Raw genomic sequence first — 15,522 nt, 5'->3', positions numbered from 1 at the left:
AGCTCGACAGTCCCCATCCTGCCGTGTTGTTTCCCTCCACACGTCACTAACGTCAGGAGAGCGCCAGGACCGTTACCTAGCTGAAGCAGAGTGTATAAGTGTGTAAGGGGTTAAAACACTGAAATACTTCCGTGCTGGTTGGTCCTGAGCCTCCCCTGACCCCACACCCCACTCGCTGCTCTGAACCCTCCCCTGGAACCCGGGCGAAGCAGGCGGGGGTGGGGGTGGGGATAGGCACTGCTTCTAGGACCTGCTGCAGCCCAGCTGGAGCCCAGTCCTCCATGCTGATTGTTCATTTTTTTTCATATTTATTTTATTATTGAAAGTATTACAGATATCCCCAAATGTTTTCAATATTACCTCTAGCTTCCATATTCCCCAAACACTCATCTTATTGCCATGCCTCTGGCCTTCTTCTGGTGCTGTGCCCTTTGCTCAGAATGTCCTTCCCCCTACCCTCAAACCTCCTGAACTCCTCTCATATTTCAGACCTTTGGTTCAAATACAAGCTTTTTCCATGAATTCTGCCTCAATCCCCACCTCCCTCTTAAAAACAATCATCAGCTCTACCACACCCACATGGCCTATTCTTTAAACCCCTTTTTATAAGCCCTATATTCTGTCTTGTTTTAGTTACTTAGTCACAAATTCCAACACATCTACTTCCCTTGCTTTTGAAATGTTAAGAATAGATTTACAGGTAAAATTATATGCTCCATACATTTCCAGAAAGCCAGCTGGACCAGCTAGCTGATCATCTCTCCAACGCAAACACAGTCCTATCTGTTAAGGTGCCTCCTATGTGAGGACATGCATTGCCACTGAGGGGCTTGGCATCCCAGATCTGTGGCTCAGGAGAGCGACAGTGACACCTTAAAAGGTCCAGCAGCTAGGACTCAGAAAGGAGATAAAAAGTCAGTATACAGACCCCAAAAACTTCACAAATAAACAAAAACAAAAACACTGTACCCAGCAGCACCCAGGGATAGAGGGGCTGGGTCAGGACAGCCTCCCAGTTGTACAGATAGCATCTCTTCTCGTAGGTAAAACCCCTCCTGGTGAGCCAGGAGACAGACCTGCCAAGCAGAAGTGGTCAGCACACCTTGACCTTGCTTCAAATTGCCCCGTTTCTTTTTGGTTTCTAGCCTCTCATTACTTTGAAAAACAAGCATCTCAACACATACTAGGTTTAAACCTCCTGAGGCAAGATCAGATCTTGCTGACCCTTCTACTCTCCATAACATCTAATGACTATATCACTAGACACATTTATTACGTGCCAGGCTCTGGTCCATGCACTTGGCCATACTAACTCAGGCCATCCTAGTATTAGGTATTATCATTAGCCCCATTAACAAGTGGGGAAACTGAGGTAGGGAGAAGTGACATAATTTGTCTAAGACACACTTAGGGACTGACCCAGCTGGCAGCCTGGCTCCAACATGACTGTTCTTAACTACTATTCCATGTCCAATATGCAGCAGGTATACAAAAAGGGCCACCAAATATAAAACGAGTGCTTCCTGGGTTCCTTGGCTAAAAGGACACTGGCTATTTTAACAGGGATTTTTGCAAGCACTTGACATCCTAAAACTTCCCTGGAACGCTTAGAGCCAAGTCACCCCCACACATGGACTGTACAGCCCCAACAATGGTCACTGGGCAAGAGCAGCATGGAGGCTCTGCTCAGGGGTCTATTAAAGTCACCCCCACACATGGACTGTACAGCCCCAACAATGGTCACTGGGCAAGAGCAGCATGGAGGCTCTGCTCAGGGGTCTATGAATGGGTACAGACAAACGCCATGACTATTCAAAGGGTCTAAGGGCAAAAGAAAGGCCTGGAGGTAGTTTGGCCACTTTAGGAATGAAACATTTACAGTTATTATTAAAGCAGAGAGAGGGGAGTGGACCATGAATAGGGAGCAAGCTGGCTGGGCACCACTTTTCTTTCTCCTCCCTGTGGCCTGACAATGCCTGTCTGTCTCTGTTTCCAGCCCTTTGTAAAGACCTCAGAGCTTCTACCGGCGTCACGGGCAGAGCGGCAGGGAGGAGGGCCGGGGAGCAAGGAGTCATTTATCACTGTCAGGAGATGTGCTGCACACAGCAGGGCGGGCTTTCTTCCCTGCTGCTCCTGCAGCTAGAGCTGCAAATCTTGAAAAGATGCAGAACATGCACATCGCAAACAACCATTCATCATCTGGGCTCCGGGAGCCCGGGAGAGGCCCCTCCCCACAGGAGGCTGAGGGCTCTGACTTCAGCTGCAGGAACCTGGAACACAGGGACTTTTGGGGGGCCTGATCTCTGTCCCAGCCAATCCCCATCCTGGACAATGAAGTGAGGTTTAGGGTTAAAATTCTCTGAAATGACCTCCTTCCTCTACAAAGTCAGATTTCCAGATTGCTGCCAAGGTGGCTCATAATCACTGAATTATGAAAATACAAGTGGCTGAGAGGAAATTAATACCAGGTTTAACTACGGAAAGGCCTGCCTTCTCGTGAAGTCATTATAAAATTAAAATGTGATATTTCTCTGGTGAGTCTGAGAAGCCTCCCCGTGAGGTCTATGGCAAGACAGGAAGGTCGGGATTCGCACCAAGGCGGGACTGAGAAATCCTCCCGTGCCCAACACTGCTAGTCAGAGACATCTGCAGGTACGTTTCCAAAGATTGGGTTAGAAGTGATTAAAAACAAAAAGAGGGAAGAGGAGAGGGTATGAATTTTCCAATTACTCTTTAAAACTCAAGAGTCAAGCTGTTAGAAAATGCAGGTTTTCCCAGTAAGACTAATAATGCTGAGCTAATTAGACCCACAGGCATGGCCAACATATAAATTCAGGTCCAAAAGAGGGACACTATCCCTTTAAAAACTGCCTGGGGATCAGTGGAAAAGCTAATGAGGAGCGTCAGTTGGGGCTGCTTTATTAGGTGGCCCTCTGGAGGTTAGAGCCTGGGGTTTCTGTAACAGGGCTTCTGTGCTTGATTCAATAAATCAATTTATATTAAATGCGGTGCGGCTCTGGAGCTGGCTTCATAAAGCACTCTGTGGCGCTTCTCAATCTGCTCAGCCACGTCCCTGCAGCCTGCCCGGCTGCGCTGTCAGAGGGCGCCGAAAAGAGCAATAAAGAGGAAGGTGGAAGCTGGATCTGCAATATTCATAAAGCTCGACCCCGCAGCTCCAGGCCATGCTTGGGCAGCTCCAGGCTATGCTTGGACGCTGCCTCCAGTGAGTTTCCCTTCAGAAAAATGCCTGGATTGTTGGTGAGCAGCCCAGTGCTGTGGGGCTGTGGCTCTCCCCACCCCCCGGAGCTGGGCTCCAGGCTGCAGATCGAGAAGAAAGGTCACCCCACACAGAGTGGAAAGGGCTGGCGGTGAAGTTGCTTTTTAATCCAATCCTCAGGGTATGAAATACTCTCCAAGAAGTAACAGGAGGAGCAAGAGGAAGAAAAGTGCCAACAGCTGGCACCCATTTAGGAGGCAATAGGGAGGCTAGGGTGGGGGGGGGGCAGGGGTGCTGCTGACCAGGGCCAAAGAAACGGGTCTTCGTTCAGGCTGACCAATGAGTGACCGCTGAGGACGAGTAATCCCTAAACACGATGACTGATGTCCTGAACACCTGAAAAGTGTTCACTACAACCCCCAGGTGACTCAGACTCTAGCAGTCGTGGGGCCAGAAGCCAGAGAGCGTGGCCACACCATTCCACTCTCCTTGGTTGTGCTCAGCTGTCCTTTTTAAAAAATCCTCACTGGAGGATGTTTAAAGAGAAAAAGAGAAACATCAAAGTGAGAAACATTGATGGGTTGCCTCCCATATGTGCCCTGACTGGAGATCGAACCTGCAACCTTTTGGTGCATGTCATGACGCTCCAATCAACTGAGCCACCCGGCCAGGGCAGCTGTCCTTTTTTTAAACTCTTTGCCGTTGGGATGTTTAATTACAGCCGGCTCCTTGCATTGTCCTCCACCCCAACCAGACCCACACCTGTATGTTACCTCAACTGCAGTATCACCATCCCTCCAGCAGAACTTTTTGTGAGGAAGGGGATGTTCTGTGACTGTCCAAGTCAGGGGCCACTCGCCCCATGTGCCTACTGAGCAACTGAGATGGGGATAGCGCAACTTGGAAAGCGAATTTCAATTCTGTTTATCTTGAATTTAAATTTAGAAGGCTGCATGTGGCTAGTGGGTACTGAGCTAGAGAGCACACAAAACCGATTTCCTTTGCCTTAATAAAAGTAGTGAATGCTGAAAGGAAAAAATGGTAGTTGACCCCACTCTGCTCCCAGTGGAAAATCCTGATTTGCTCATAGCTTTAAGGGAAATGCAGGAGGGAAAATTACCCCGCTGTGTCATCAAGTTAGAATCACACAGAGCAAGGGCCGCTAGAGATAAAAATGAAAGGTCACCATCTCCGGAATCTTCCTAATGGAAGCTGTCTTTTCCAGAAGCTCTGAAAAGCAGAGCAGAGCCCATCCCCCACCAGACTCAGAGGTTAGCAGCCAGGGGCAAAGGAAGCATTTTACAAATAAATGAGAGACCGAGGCCCAGGATTTGCCCAAGGCCTCAGAATCTTGGCAGAGCCAGGACCAGCACCAAGAAGCCCGTCTCCCATAGCTGTAAGCTGGTTAGAAGCCAGGCCCTCTCAAGTTTCAGTCCCGCCTGCCCCCTGAAATAAGACCATCATAACTGTTAGAAAGGCTTTGCTTAAAGAAAGAATTCTGGTGTGCTTTACTCATAACCAGAACCATCTGGAAGCAATCTCGCGTTCACACGATGGACTTCTCTTCCTCTTTGGCTCTCGCTCTCTCTATAAATCCCATCAGCCCAGGAACAGCTGCCGGAGCTGCTGGCCCGACGCCAGGGGTGAAGAAGCCGCAGTCCCCTCCCAGGCGAATGTCCTCTGGGGCCCCGGGCTCGCTCGTCACCCCATGTGGCCGGACAAAGAGCACAACGAACACTGATCTTACACGCGAGAGCAAAGCCACCAGCAGGCTCAGGAGTGAGGAGCTGGTGTCACAAAGCCAGCTATGAGAAACTGTTGTTTCAACTCCATAGCAGAGCCGCTTGCCAGCAAATGATGGCCTGAGCGGTCTCAGAGGACTGCGGGTCAGCACACGGACCTCACAGTGCCAGCTGGTGTGCACCACGCAACTGCAGCTTGGCACAAAGGGCTGGGGGGCAGGGCGCCGGCCTGCACTGAGTTCAAGGCTGGGATTCTGGCCCCAGGACCGAGGACACCAGGCACAAACGGTGAGAGCCGGGCCACGTCAGGACCAACTCGGTGCTGGGGGTTCTGTGAAGAAAATGCCTTTGTAAAATCAAACCACTGGGCAACCTATCTGAGGAGAGGGGAGAAGGGAGGTGGGGCAGCCAGGGAAGAGACTGATTTCATTACGAAGGTCCTGGTGACAATAACCTTTCATCCTCTGTACAATCTCGGCCTGCCAAGCTGCTCCACAGCCTCCGAGAAAGCGGAGGGTGGCAGAGAAGGGATCCCGCCAGGAGGCAACAGACTCATCCTTAATTATGAGACAAGCTTCCCGGAGCTGGCATCCTCTCCCACACTTCCTCCCGCTGCAGACACTCCACGGAACGCTGGCACGACGCTCTTTAATGAGAGCAGGCAGCTTTCCTAAGCACCGAAGAGCTGGTTCTTCGGGGATCTTCCCCACCATGACACCCCAAAATCAAAGGCTCTTCGTGATGAGTGAGAAGCGTCATGTTTCAATCTGGCCAGTGGTCTACCGGGTCAGAGGGAGAACTAGAAAAGTGACCGCCTAAGTAACGTACTGCTCCTGAGATGCTCCCCTTCACCCTCTTGAACCCTCAAGGACTCAGGGAGACACTAATCCTGGTGGACAGAGGTCCTCTGCTTAAATTTACGTCACAGCTCAAAAGGGAATAACGATGTCTAGTCTTACCCTGAAAAGTTGGCTGGTGCACTGTATCAGAAAGAACCCTGAACTAGAGTCAGAAACCTGGGTTCTGGTCCTGCTCTGACACTTGTGCACTGGTGGAAGCTGAGAAAATCGCCTACTCCCTCTGAGCCTCAATTTGCTCATCTGCAAAATGGGAAGAAGGAGGAGGAGCCATCCAGCATTTGGAAGTCAGCACAGTGGTGGACAATGTACACCCTGAAGGGATGCTATCTGGGTTCACACCCCAGCTTCTCCTGGTACTAGTTGTGTAACATTGAGCAACTTAGCCTCCATGCCTCAGTATTCTCACCTGCAGAAAGTACCTAGCTCATAGGATTGTTAAATATGAGAAATCAGGAAAAGCTCTCACCACAGTGCCTGCCCTTAGTTTTCCCAATAACTGTCAGTGACCCCATTACTATCATGATTCTTGAGGGGCAAAGGGGGAGATAAGAATTTCCACAGCTAGGTATTTACTACAAGGATTACTACAATCAGTTTTGCAACAGGAGAACCCTTTATTTGTTAGAAAGATTTCAAAGGCCCAAGCCAAATTCTGAAGCCAAGAAATATAGAGGGACTAGGCAAGGCTCATTTTTGTCCTTGAGCATGACACATTCCAAATACTCATTACAGGAATGTGGGATTTAGGGGTGCCTATCCCCACACAGTTGAAAAATCCATATAGAACTTTTTTTTAAAGAATAGTTTACTGATTTTTAGAGAGGGAAAGGTAGAAAGAGAAACACTGATTGGCTGCCTCCTGTATGCCCCCACCAGGGAATCAAATCTGCAACCCAGGCTTGTGGCCTGACAGGGAATTGAACCGGCAACCTTTTTGGTGCACAGGACAAAACCAACCAAGCCACATATAACTTGTTTTTTTCCCCTCATATATAACTTTTGACTCCCCAGAAACGTCACTGCAGCTATCCCTAGGTATCCTTAGGGGAGTGGTTCCAGGATCCCCCTAGATGCCAAAATCTGCGGGCATTCATGTCCCTTATATACAATGGTGTAGAGCGATGCACAGTCGGCCCTTGGTATCTGTGGATTCCCAACTGCAAAACTGTTTCCAATCATAGTTAGTTGAATTCATGGATGAGAAACCCAGGGATACAGAAGGCCGACTGAATATTCATTGAAAAAAATTCCCATATAAGTGGATCCATGCAATTCAAACTCGTATTGTTTAAGGGTCAACTCTAATTTAAGGCTTTTGTGGGGGGGGAAAAGCTGCCAATCCTCATCTCCTTTTCCATGGCTCATCTCCTTTTCCATGGAATCACCAGCTCAGAAAGGCAGCAAATTGTGGTCCCATGTTTTTTTTTAAGTTCTAAAAACTAACTGCTAGAGTTGAGGTTTTCCTTTAGAGGTTAAAAACATTTTCCAAAGGAATTCATTAAAGTTGGGGAAAGGAGTTTACATATGCAGTGGCCTAAATTGGTTTTAAACTTCCCAACTTCCACCAAAAAGATGTAAAGAGCTCTCCTTTACCTTCAATATCATTTTCAAATCAAAAGTAAAAACAGGTAGGAAATAGTGCAAAGGTGTATGTAAATCTCCGCTGACAGCCAAAGTTGGGAGCCAAAGCCGCGTAGGAAACGGCGCTGAAACAAATCAGCAAATCCCAGCCAAGGAAGCCATTCTCAGTCTTGGCTCCTCAGTGATTCAGTGTGGACAGAGTTCCATACATTAAATACAGCTCGTTTATGGACTGCTTATTTACGTAGGACCATGCTGGCGGTGTGTGTGTGTGTGTGTGTAAGAAAGAGAGCATATAAATTTAGATATAATCTAGTCCCCAAACTTAACTACATTAAAAAATTATGAGACACAGGTAACCTTTAGCCACTTGCTTACCAAGCTAGTTCTGACTGCTTAGATCTCATTTGCCTTTCTGGCATAGAGAGAACATACAAACAGCCTTGCCCCAAGCTCAACATGTCTCACATGGAAGCTCCTCATTTCTACCCTTCCCGTCGACCATCCATAATGTCCACCTGTCCCCCTCAACTCTGTAATTTCACCCTTTTCTTCCTTACACTCAGTAAGTAACAGCTTCCTGTCTACTATGTGTCAGGCACAGGACCAGGCATGGGGCCCCCCTCAGGGGGCTTATCGACTACTTGAAGAGACATATTTAAACAGATAATTAAAATAATGACTCACCTCCTTACATGTATCCCTTGGCCTATAAAACCTAGTTTCTTGCTCATTTCCTTTCCTTGTCTATTTTCTGCTTTTATCCCTCTATTTGGCCCTTGAGACTTCACGTGTCTATATCCATGACTTTTTTTTTGGGTACCTGCATCTGCTTTCTCTCCTAGTCAGTCTCCCTCTAGCTCCTCTTAGAACCACTTGCCTAAAACATTGCTTTCATCATTCATTCTCCTTCTCAGCAACACAAGAGGAACCTCCAGCCTCCCACAGTAAACCTACATGTCTGCCTTGCTTCCCTTATGCTCGACTATGTTCTCCCAAAACCAGACCAGTCTCACTTCCCAGAGGCTCCCCTTCTCTTTGGCCATTTTTCTTACTGTCTCTCAGGTGGACTCTTCATTTGTGTGTTTACAATCACGTGGTTCGTGACCTGGGATGCCCTTCCTCTCATCGTTCCAAATTCTTCAAAATCCAGACCAAACCTCACCATGCTTTTCCAAGAGTAGCCCTCACCTTAAACTTTTCAGTAAGAGTGCTGATTTTGATTGCTGAATATAAATGAATTTACAAGGTACACTCAGTTGGGTAAGGGCAGTGACTTTCAGCCTTTTTCATGTCACAGCACACATAAACTAATTACTAAAATTCTGCAGCCCACCCAAAAATATATTTTTTGTGGATCTGACAAAAAATAGGTATCATTTTGATTCATCCACACTGGATGGCTATCATAGTGTAGGCTGTTGTCATTTTTTTATTTGACAATCTACGGTAAAAAAATAGGTCAGTACCCCTGACTAAAAGTCAGGTATTACATGCTTCCCCCCCCCGCCAATCCTCACCTAAGGATATGTTCTAGAGAGAGGGAAAGAAAGAGAAATATCGATGTGAGAAACATTGATTAGTTGCCTCCAGTATGCACCCCGAACCAGGGATCGAACCTGCAGCCTAGGTATGTGCCCTGACGGGGAATCAAACCTGCAATTTTCTGGTGTACAGAACCATGTTCCAAGCAACTGAGCCACCTGGCCGGGGCAGGTATTGCACGTTTTAAAAATTCTTGCGACACACTGGTTGAAAACCACTGAGTTAGGGTAATGACTCTGGGGCACCAAAACTCCAAAACCGAGAGCTGCAAACACATATTCTGACCAATATGTGCATGTTTTAGGAGTAAATATTTTAGGCTTTGTGGATCATATGGTGTCTGTAGCAACTACTCAACTGCCCTGATGTAGTGTGAAGGTATCCAAAGATCAAATATACACAAATATGGCTGCAATAAAATTTCTTCATAGAAAGGGGCCACAGGTAAAATTTGGCTTTTGGGTCACAGTGTTGACCCTGTTGTAGAAGAAGAGTGAATACTGGTGAGGAATTCCTCATTTGGATGGCAAACTACAATAGGAAGTGTCTTAGATCAGCCACTTATCTTCCCTGGGTAGCTCAACTGTTCCTTTAAGACAGTATGTACCCCAGGAGAAGATTCTCAGCCTAGAAGTCATCACCATGGGAATTTGGGCTGTGACCATCTGTTATAGCTATTTTGGTCAATGAAGAACAGATAGCAGAATCTACTTCTTTGCCTGTGTTGGAGATACGGCGAGGGAAAAATCCCCTGTATCACCCTCTGGCTGTCCTCCAGACTGGCAGGAGGCTCAGCAGTCAGGACCACAGGGCCCACGGGCAAATCTTCATCCACACGTCTGAGTGCCCAGCACTGCTCTCTCATTTAATCCTTGTACCACCCTTAGTACATATAAGAACTTTATCATGGTATTTATTTTTCAGATGGGAGAAACAGATGAAGTTCCCAGTCACCGTCAGCTAATGATGCACAACAGAAATGGTCTTGTGCTTACACAAGTGTGTTTTGGGAGTGAGACGCCCCCTGCCAAGATTTCTTATTTCAATTTGAATGTGATAAAATAATGAGGGTAGCTCATTACTTCTAGTCCTTACAACCACCCTTCAAAGATTATCCATTTTTCACTATATCCATGGAAAATTTGGCTCATAGGGATGAAGTAGTTTATGCAACTTTGACTATTTAGAAAAGTCAAGAGTTAGGGTTCAATCCAAGCCAGTCTGGCCCAATAAACCTCTAGTCCATTCCTTTAAACCCCTGACCTAAAAGAACAAATTTAATGTGTTTTAAAACCCCAAATGCTTGCTCTGTGTAAAGTGAGGAATTATTTCAGCTTTGTGGGGTCTAGTGTCCCCAAGGAGAACTTCAGAGAAGCAGGTAGGCAAACCAGTCCATGATGTGAAAACTGCACCCAGGTGCATACAGCAGAGGCAATGTCACCCTTTCCCTGGACCACACCCTGGGGAGCTGGTGCACCCCCCCCCATCCAAACTGGATAAGTGACTCGTTATGGCAGCGACACTTCCTTCACACACAACGTGGCAGTGAGGCAGAGGGAGGCGTGTTCTTACCAGCCTGTCATATTAAAGTCCCTGTAGAGCATCTTCTTTCCAAGTTCCTTTCTCTGCACTCTCCTTGGAAACTCCAAATGTGTGAATTCATTTCCCAGCAAGTGAGGCTGCATGAATGCCTAATAGCACAAAGGAACAAAAAACCCACACACAGATTTAGAAGAAAAAGAAAACTCAAGGATGTTTTTTGCAAACCGAGACAGGACATATTTCAAAAACAAAAAGAAATCATCCTCACATTTTAAGGAAAATAAATAGATTTAAGAATCTCAATGCAAATAAAAATCACCCACTTCACTTATAAAGGACTGTAACCTTTTTATCTGATATGAAAAATTAATTGTAATCAAAGATATGTATTGCCAAAGTCGTCAGGGAGAGAGACCAAGTTTCTCCCAAGGTTAGCTTTTAAATTCAAATGCAAGGTGGTTTCACTCTCCTGCCCGCATGCCCGTGAGGCAAGACAGCTCCCCCTCGCTCCCTCTGCCCCTTCTCTGCTGTCCTCTTGCTCACACTCCCAGTTCCCATGGCCTGGCCTTTGAGACCTGTGAGTCTCCACGTCAACACAATGGCCTGAGAGAGCGGCTGGGGCTGGACACACCAGACAGGACTTTCATTTTGCTCTGCAGTAATCTGATCGCGTAATTGGAAGACTACCCCAGAGCAGATGGCTTCTTCCCCTCCCCCAAATCCCTGTTCACACTACAAAAGTATTGAGCAAACAGCCACTTAGGGAATGGCTTTGAAACAACAAACAGTCTCATTGTCATGTTCAAAACTGAGATCCAGCTTATCTAAAAGATGAACCAACCGTTCAAGTGTGAACTCCCCTGCTCAGAGGCCACATACCCTGGCCAACCTGAGCTTCCCCATTCGAAGGCACACGCCCGCTAGTAGCATCCGGGTGACATGAATTTTCTCTCTCTTTTTGGCAGGGAAAAGAGTGGGCAGAGCAAATCACGCCCTGGCACTGCAGGAAAACAAGGGACCCCTGCCGCAGGACAGATGGCCATGTCCTTGGTCCACTGGAAATAGGCACCTCCCACATCTTTCCCAGGACCTGACACCGGCAGATCTCCCGCGGATTCTCACAGTGGTTTCGGGAATATTTGCTGGGCGTTAGTCACCAGAGGCTAAGTGTATCCGGAACAAAAGGAGGCAAGCTGAACTGTCACCAGGGTGGGCAGACTGGGCCAGGTGACTCGGAGCCAGTGACTCTGAGCGGGCGTGGGGACAGGACACACAGGACAGACCGGAGGATGAGAAGGAGAACTGTCCTCACTGTTTGCTGCGGCCCCAACAGGTTCCAGGTCTGATGGGAATTCTGGATCCTCTTTGAGGGGCTCTGAGGCTTTGGCTTGGCAGCTCACAGGGATCAAGAAGACTTAAACACTGGGTTTCACAGAGGGGTTCCCTGGGAAGGGAGGACGGGACCTAATATTTAATAGGGCAGGTCAATGGCGTGGGCTTTGGGTGAGATGGACTTGGGTTTGCATCTAAGCTCTGCATGTATAATTTACAAGCTGTGTGATTTTAGGGGGTTAACTTCGCAGGCCTCATTTTTTTAAATCTGTACAATGAGATTAATTATATATTTATCTCACTATTTTAATAATGAAATTATGTCTATAATGCACTTATCATGACTGTCTTTGTTCGTAAAAGAAAATAATTATATCCATTTAATAACTATTGAGTCCTATTACATCCTGAGTCCTATGCTAACTGCTTTGTGAGTTCTCATTTTACCCTCCCAACAATCTTACTGGCTACATAATTTGTGGGGCCCAGTGCCAAATGAAGACATGGAGTCTCTGTGCAAAATCAAGAATTTCAAGACAATGAGAGCAGAGCGTTAAGCTAAGCCCAGGGCCCTGTGCAGCTGCAGGCCAACGCCTATGAAGCCAGCAGTGTTTACAGGGTAGACACTACTTTCTCCTCTATTTTGGTCCACCCACAAAAATTAGGGAACAGGGGCATAAAAAGTCAATAAAGAGTAGTATTATATATCCTTGATCACCTCTCAGCATGTTGGGACTGAATCAGCATGGAGTTTTCTTGCACCCCCTGAATATCAAGCTGGACTAGCACTGATTTAGGAGTTACTATGTCCCAGACACTTGACATGCCTTGTATTACTACCCCAACAATCCTAAAAACGTGTCCCATAGACTCAATTTACAAACAAGGAAACCAAGGCGCAGAGGGGTTAAGACAAGGAGCCCAAGGTCATTAGCCAGGACTGGGTGGTTCTAGAGCCCAAGCTTAGTATCATGCCCATTCCCCCATCCTAGCCCCTTATGTTGGCCCTTTAACCTGCCCATACACACATTTACGGAAAACAATAAGGACCGTGATCTTGGTGTTCTCAGACCACACGGTGTCTGAATCACAAATAAGTACCATGAGGATCCAGCTTAACAACAGTATGGACCTGCCCACAGCTTGGCCACAGAGGTGTTCCCAACATTATTTTATAACAAGTAACTAGAAGAAATCATTTAATGATACAAGTGATGAAACAACCTAGCACAGATCCATACAAAAGAATTCTATGCTGCCATTTACAATGATGCCACAGAGAATACGTAATGACACAGAAAGGGTGATGTATCTGTAAAGAGCAGGTTATCAAATAACATGTGTATCTGAGTGTGAGGGCTTATGTGAACTGTGCCATATACACTCAGATCATTATGTAAGATGCGTGTGTATACAGTCGGCCCTCCGGAGCCACCGACTACACACATTGTCCAACGCCGTTCTATATGAGGTGCCTGGGCATCTGTGGTGGTCCTGAAGCCAATCCCTCACAGACACCGTGGGATGGCTGTACACAAGTGAGCACGTGTGTGTGTAAATATAGACACATGACATGCATAAATTATAACAAACACATTAGATAAAAAGGTCATTCCCATGTTCATTTCTTCACCAGTCCGTGACTAAGAGGAGTCCTAACTGGGGAACGGGGGGCCCTCTGCTGCTCTCTCCAGGCACCCTCTCGCCCTGACAAGGCAGGTGTCTGAGGGTAGCTGGGACGCCTGAGCAGCCCTGCTATCTGCAGGGGGCGCCTCACCTCTCCCTGAGGATGAGCAGGCTCAAGGGGGCCTTAAATTAAACACTGTGACATCTCTAACTCCTTCACATGCAGAGTCTTTCAGGGTCTCAACAAACTGCCTGCTCCTCCCATGGTAACACAGGCCACTGTAGTTCATCAACGCTGGATGCTCTTTATTAGCCGCACCCTGATTTATTATGGGGAAAAAGCTGCCAATTAAACTATGTGCAATGCTTTCTTACTACTTCAAGTTTTTATCTTATTTGCTTTGAAAGAGCTCCTTTAGACTTAGAGAAACCTTTATTAGCTACCACTATCCTGTATTTTTGAAAAGGAACATGCAAGCGAAGTGTGCTGGCTGAGGTCTTCTAAACCTTTTCCCATTCAGAATCCAACAGCTCTCATCAGCTGTCAACTCTGAATCATTCACGTTCACGCTTTTCCACACAACAGCGGCCTGTGTTCGTGGGAGCACTGGCGAGGCGAGGTGAGGCAGCATTTCTTAAATAATCCACAAAAGAACAACACTCCTCAAAGCCAGGGGCGAGAAGTTCTTAAGTTGGCTTTGCAATTCTCCAGAGCCAGCCTGCTTCTGACTTGGCTTCGGGAACGGGGCTGAACAAGTCCAATCCACTCCTCCCAGGCCCTGCCTCAGCACAACTAGTTGAATCCAAAAAGGTTGAAAGAGTGCTGCGCTTTTGTCTGCAGGGCTTTCTTCTAAGCTGCTGGGCCCCCATCCCCGCAAGTTTGGTGCTCCTCTTTTGAAGTCTGCACATGCCCAGGAGATGACGTTCACATCCATGGTGTGCCTGCCATCTGGCTGACAGCAACGATCAACGGTAACATCCCAGCTTCAGATATGTCAGCAAGGGAAAATCTCAGCTCTGAGGAAATGCTGTACTGTAATATTCAGCGCCCACTAGTACCGATGTCACCCCCTTAGAGTTCTCTATATCATTATAGTTATGTTTCTTCTTGTCTTGCTAATTGCCACAGCATATCTCACGTGTTGCATGGTACATTTCCTGTCATGGTCAGGGTGGCCCATAGAATTTGTGTACCTTTGACATAGTCTTACTATTTTTTAATATTACCATCCATATCCTAATTGCAGGCCTCGTTTTTATAAGCACTTTCCATACTCATGACTGTTGCATTTGTCAGACCTGACGGAGTTACTGATGTTAAAGAAAGAAACAACTCAAGAGCTAAGTACAAGTAGAGAAAATAGATTAATGAAAAGTGAGATGCTGGAATATAACGGGACATAAACATTGGTTTGCAGAAAAAGCACACTTCTCATTAGTGCATCTTTCTGTGCAATACTTAAGAAGTTTACACATATGGTCTGTCTTTGTCAGCCTGGCTGTTATATCAAAATAATGAAGGGTTTAAGCAACAAAAACTTATTTCTCACAGTTCTGGAGGCTGGGAAGTCCAAGATCGAGGTGCCAGCACATTGGCTGCCTGGTGAGGGCTCTCTTCCTAGCTTGCAGACAGCAGCCTTCTCTCCCCGAATCCTCATATGGCCCATCCTCTTTGTTTTTGTAGAGAGAGAAACTGAGCTCTCTGGTGCCTCTTCTTATCAAGATGCTAATCTTTTCAGATCAGGGTCCCACTCTCATGATCTCATTTAGCCTCATTACTTCTGCAAAGGCCCTATCTCCAAATTCACTGTGGGTTAGGGCTTCAACATGCAAATTGGGTTGGTGTAGGTACATATACTCAAATTGATTAAAATATTATAACATGTTATGACAATCTTCTTTTTAACTTACTCACATTCATGACTATTTCTACCACTGAACATAAATTACTTTTGTTTAAAAAAACAACAGTAAAATTATTTTTTTGAGACCCAGGTTTTTAAACCAAATTTTAGAAAATTGCTGAGAAAAGCTTCACTGTCACTTCTTATTCCAATCATCTGAGGGAATACTAACG

General features: G+C 46.6%; 1 protein-coding gene across 1 annotated transcript in view; it reads right to left on the bottom strand.

Annotated features, from left to right (window-relative positions):
* Nucleotides 1-15,522, bottom strand: part of PPM1H (protein phosphatase, Mg2+/Mn2+ dependent 1H) — a 234,592-nt gene that overhangs the window by 51,103 nt on the left and 167,967 nt on the right. The window contains exon 6 of the mRNA XM_087814570.1: nt 10,518-10,636. Coding sequence (XP_087670696.1) covers nt 10,518-10,636 — 119 coding nt within the window. The remainder of the gene's footprint in view (nt 1-10,517; nt 10,637-15,522) is intronic.

The sequence above is a fragment of the Miniopterus natalensis genome, chromosome 2 (genome assembly GCF_054644295.1).
Source record: "Miniopterus natalensis isolate mMinNat1 chromosome 2, mMinNat1.hap1, whole genome shotgun sequence".
Classification (NCBI taxonomy): domain Eukaryota; kingdom Metazoa; phylum Chordata; class Mammalia; order Chiroptera; family Miniopteridae; genus Miniopterus; species Miniopterus natalensis.
This window is presented reverse-complemented; position numbering and strand designations above follow the sequence as displayed.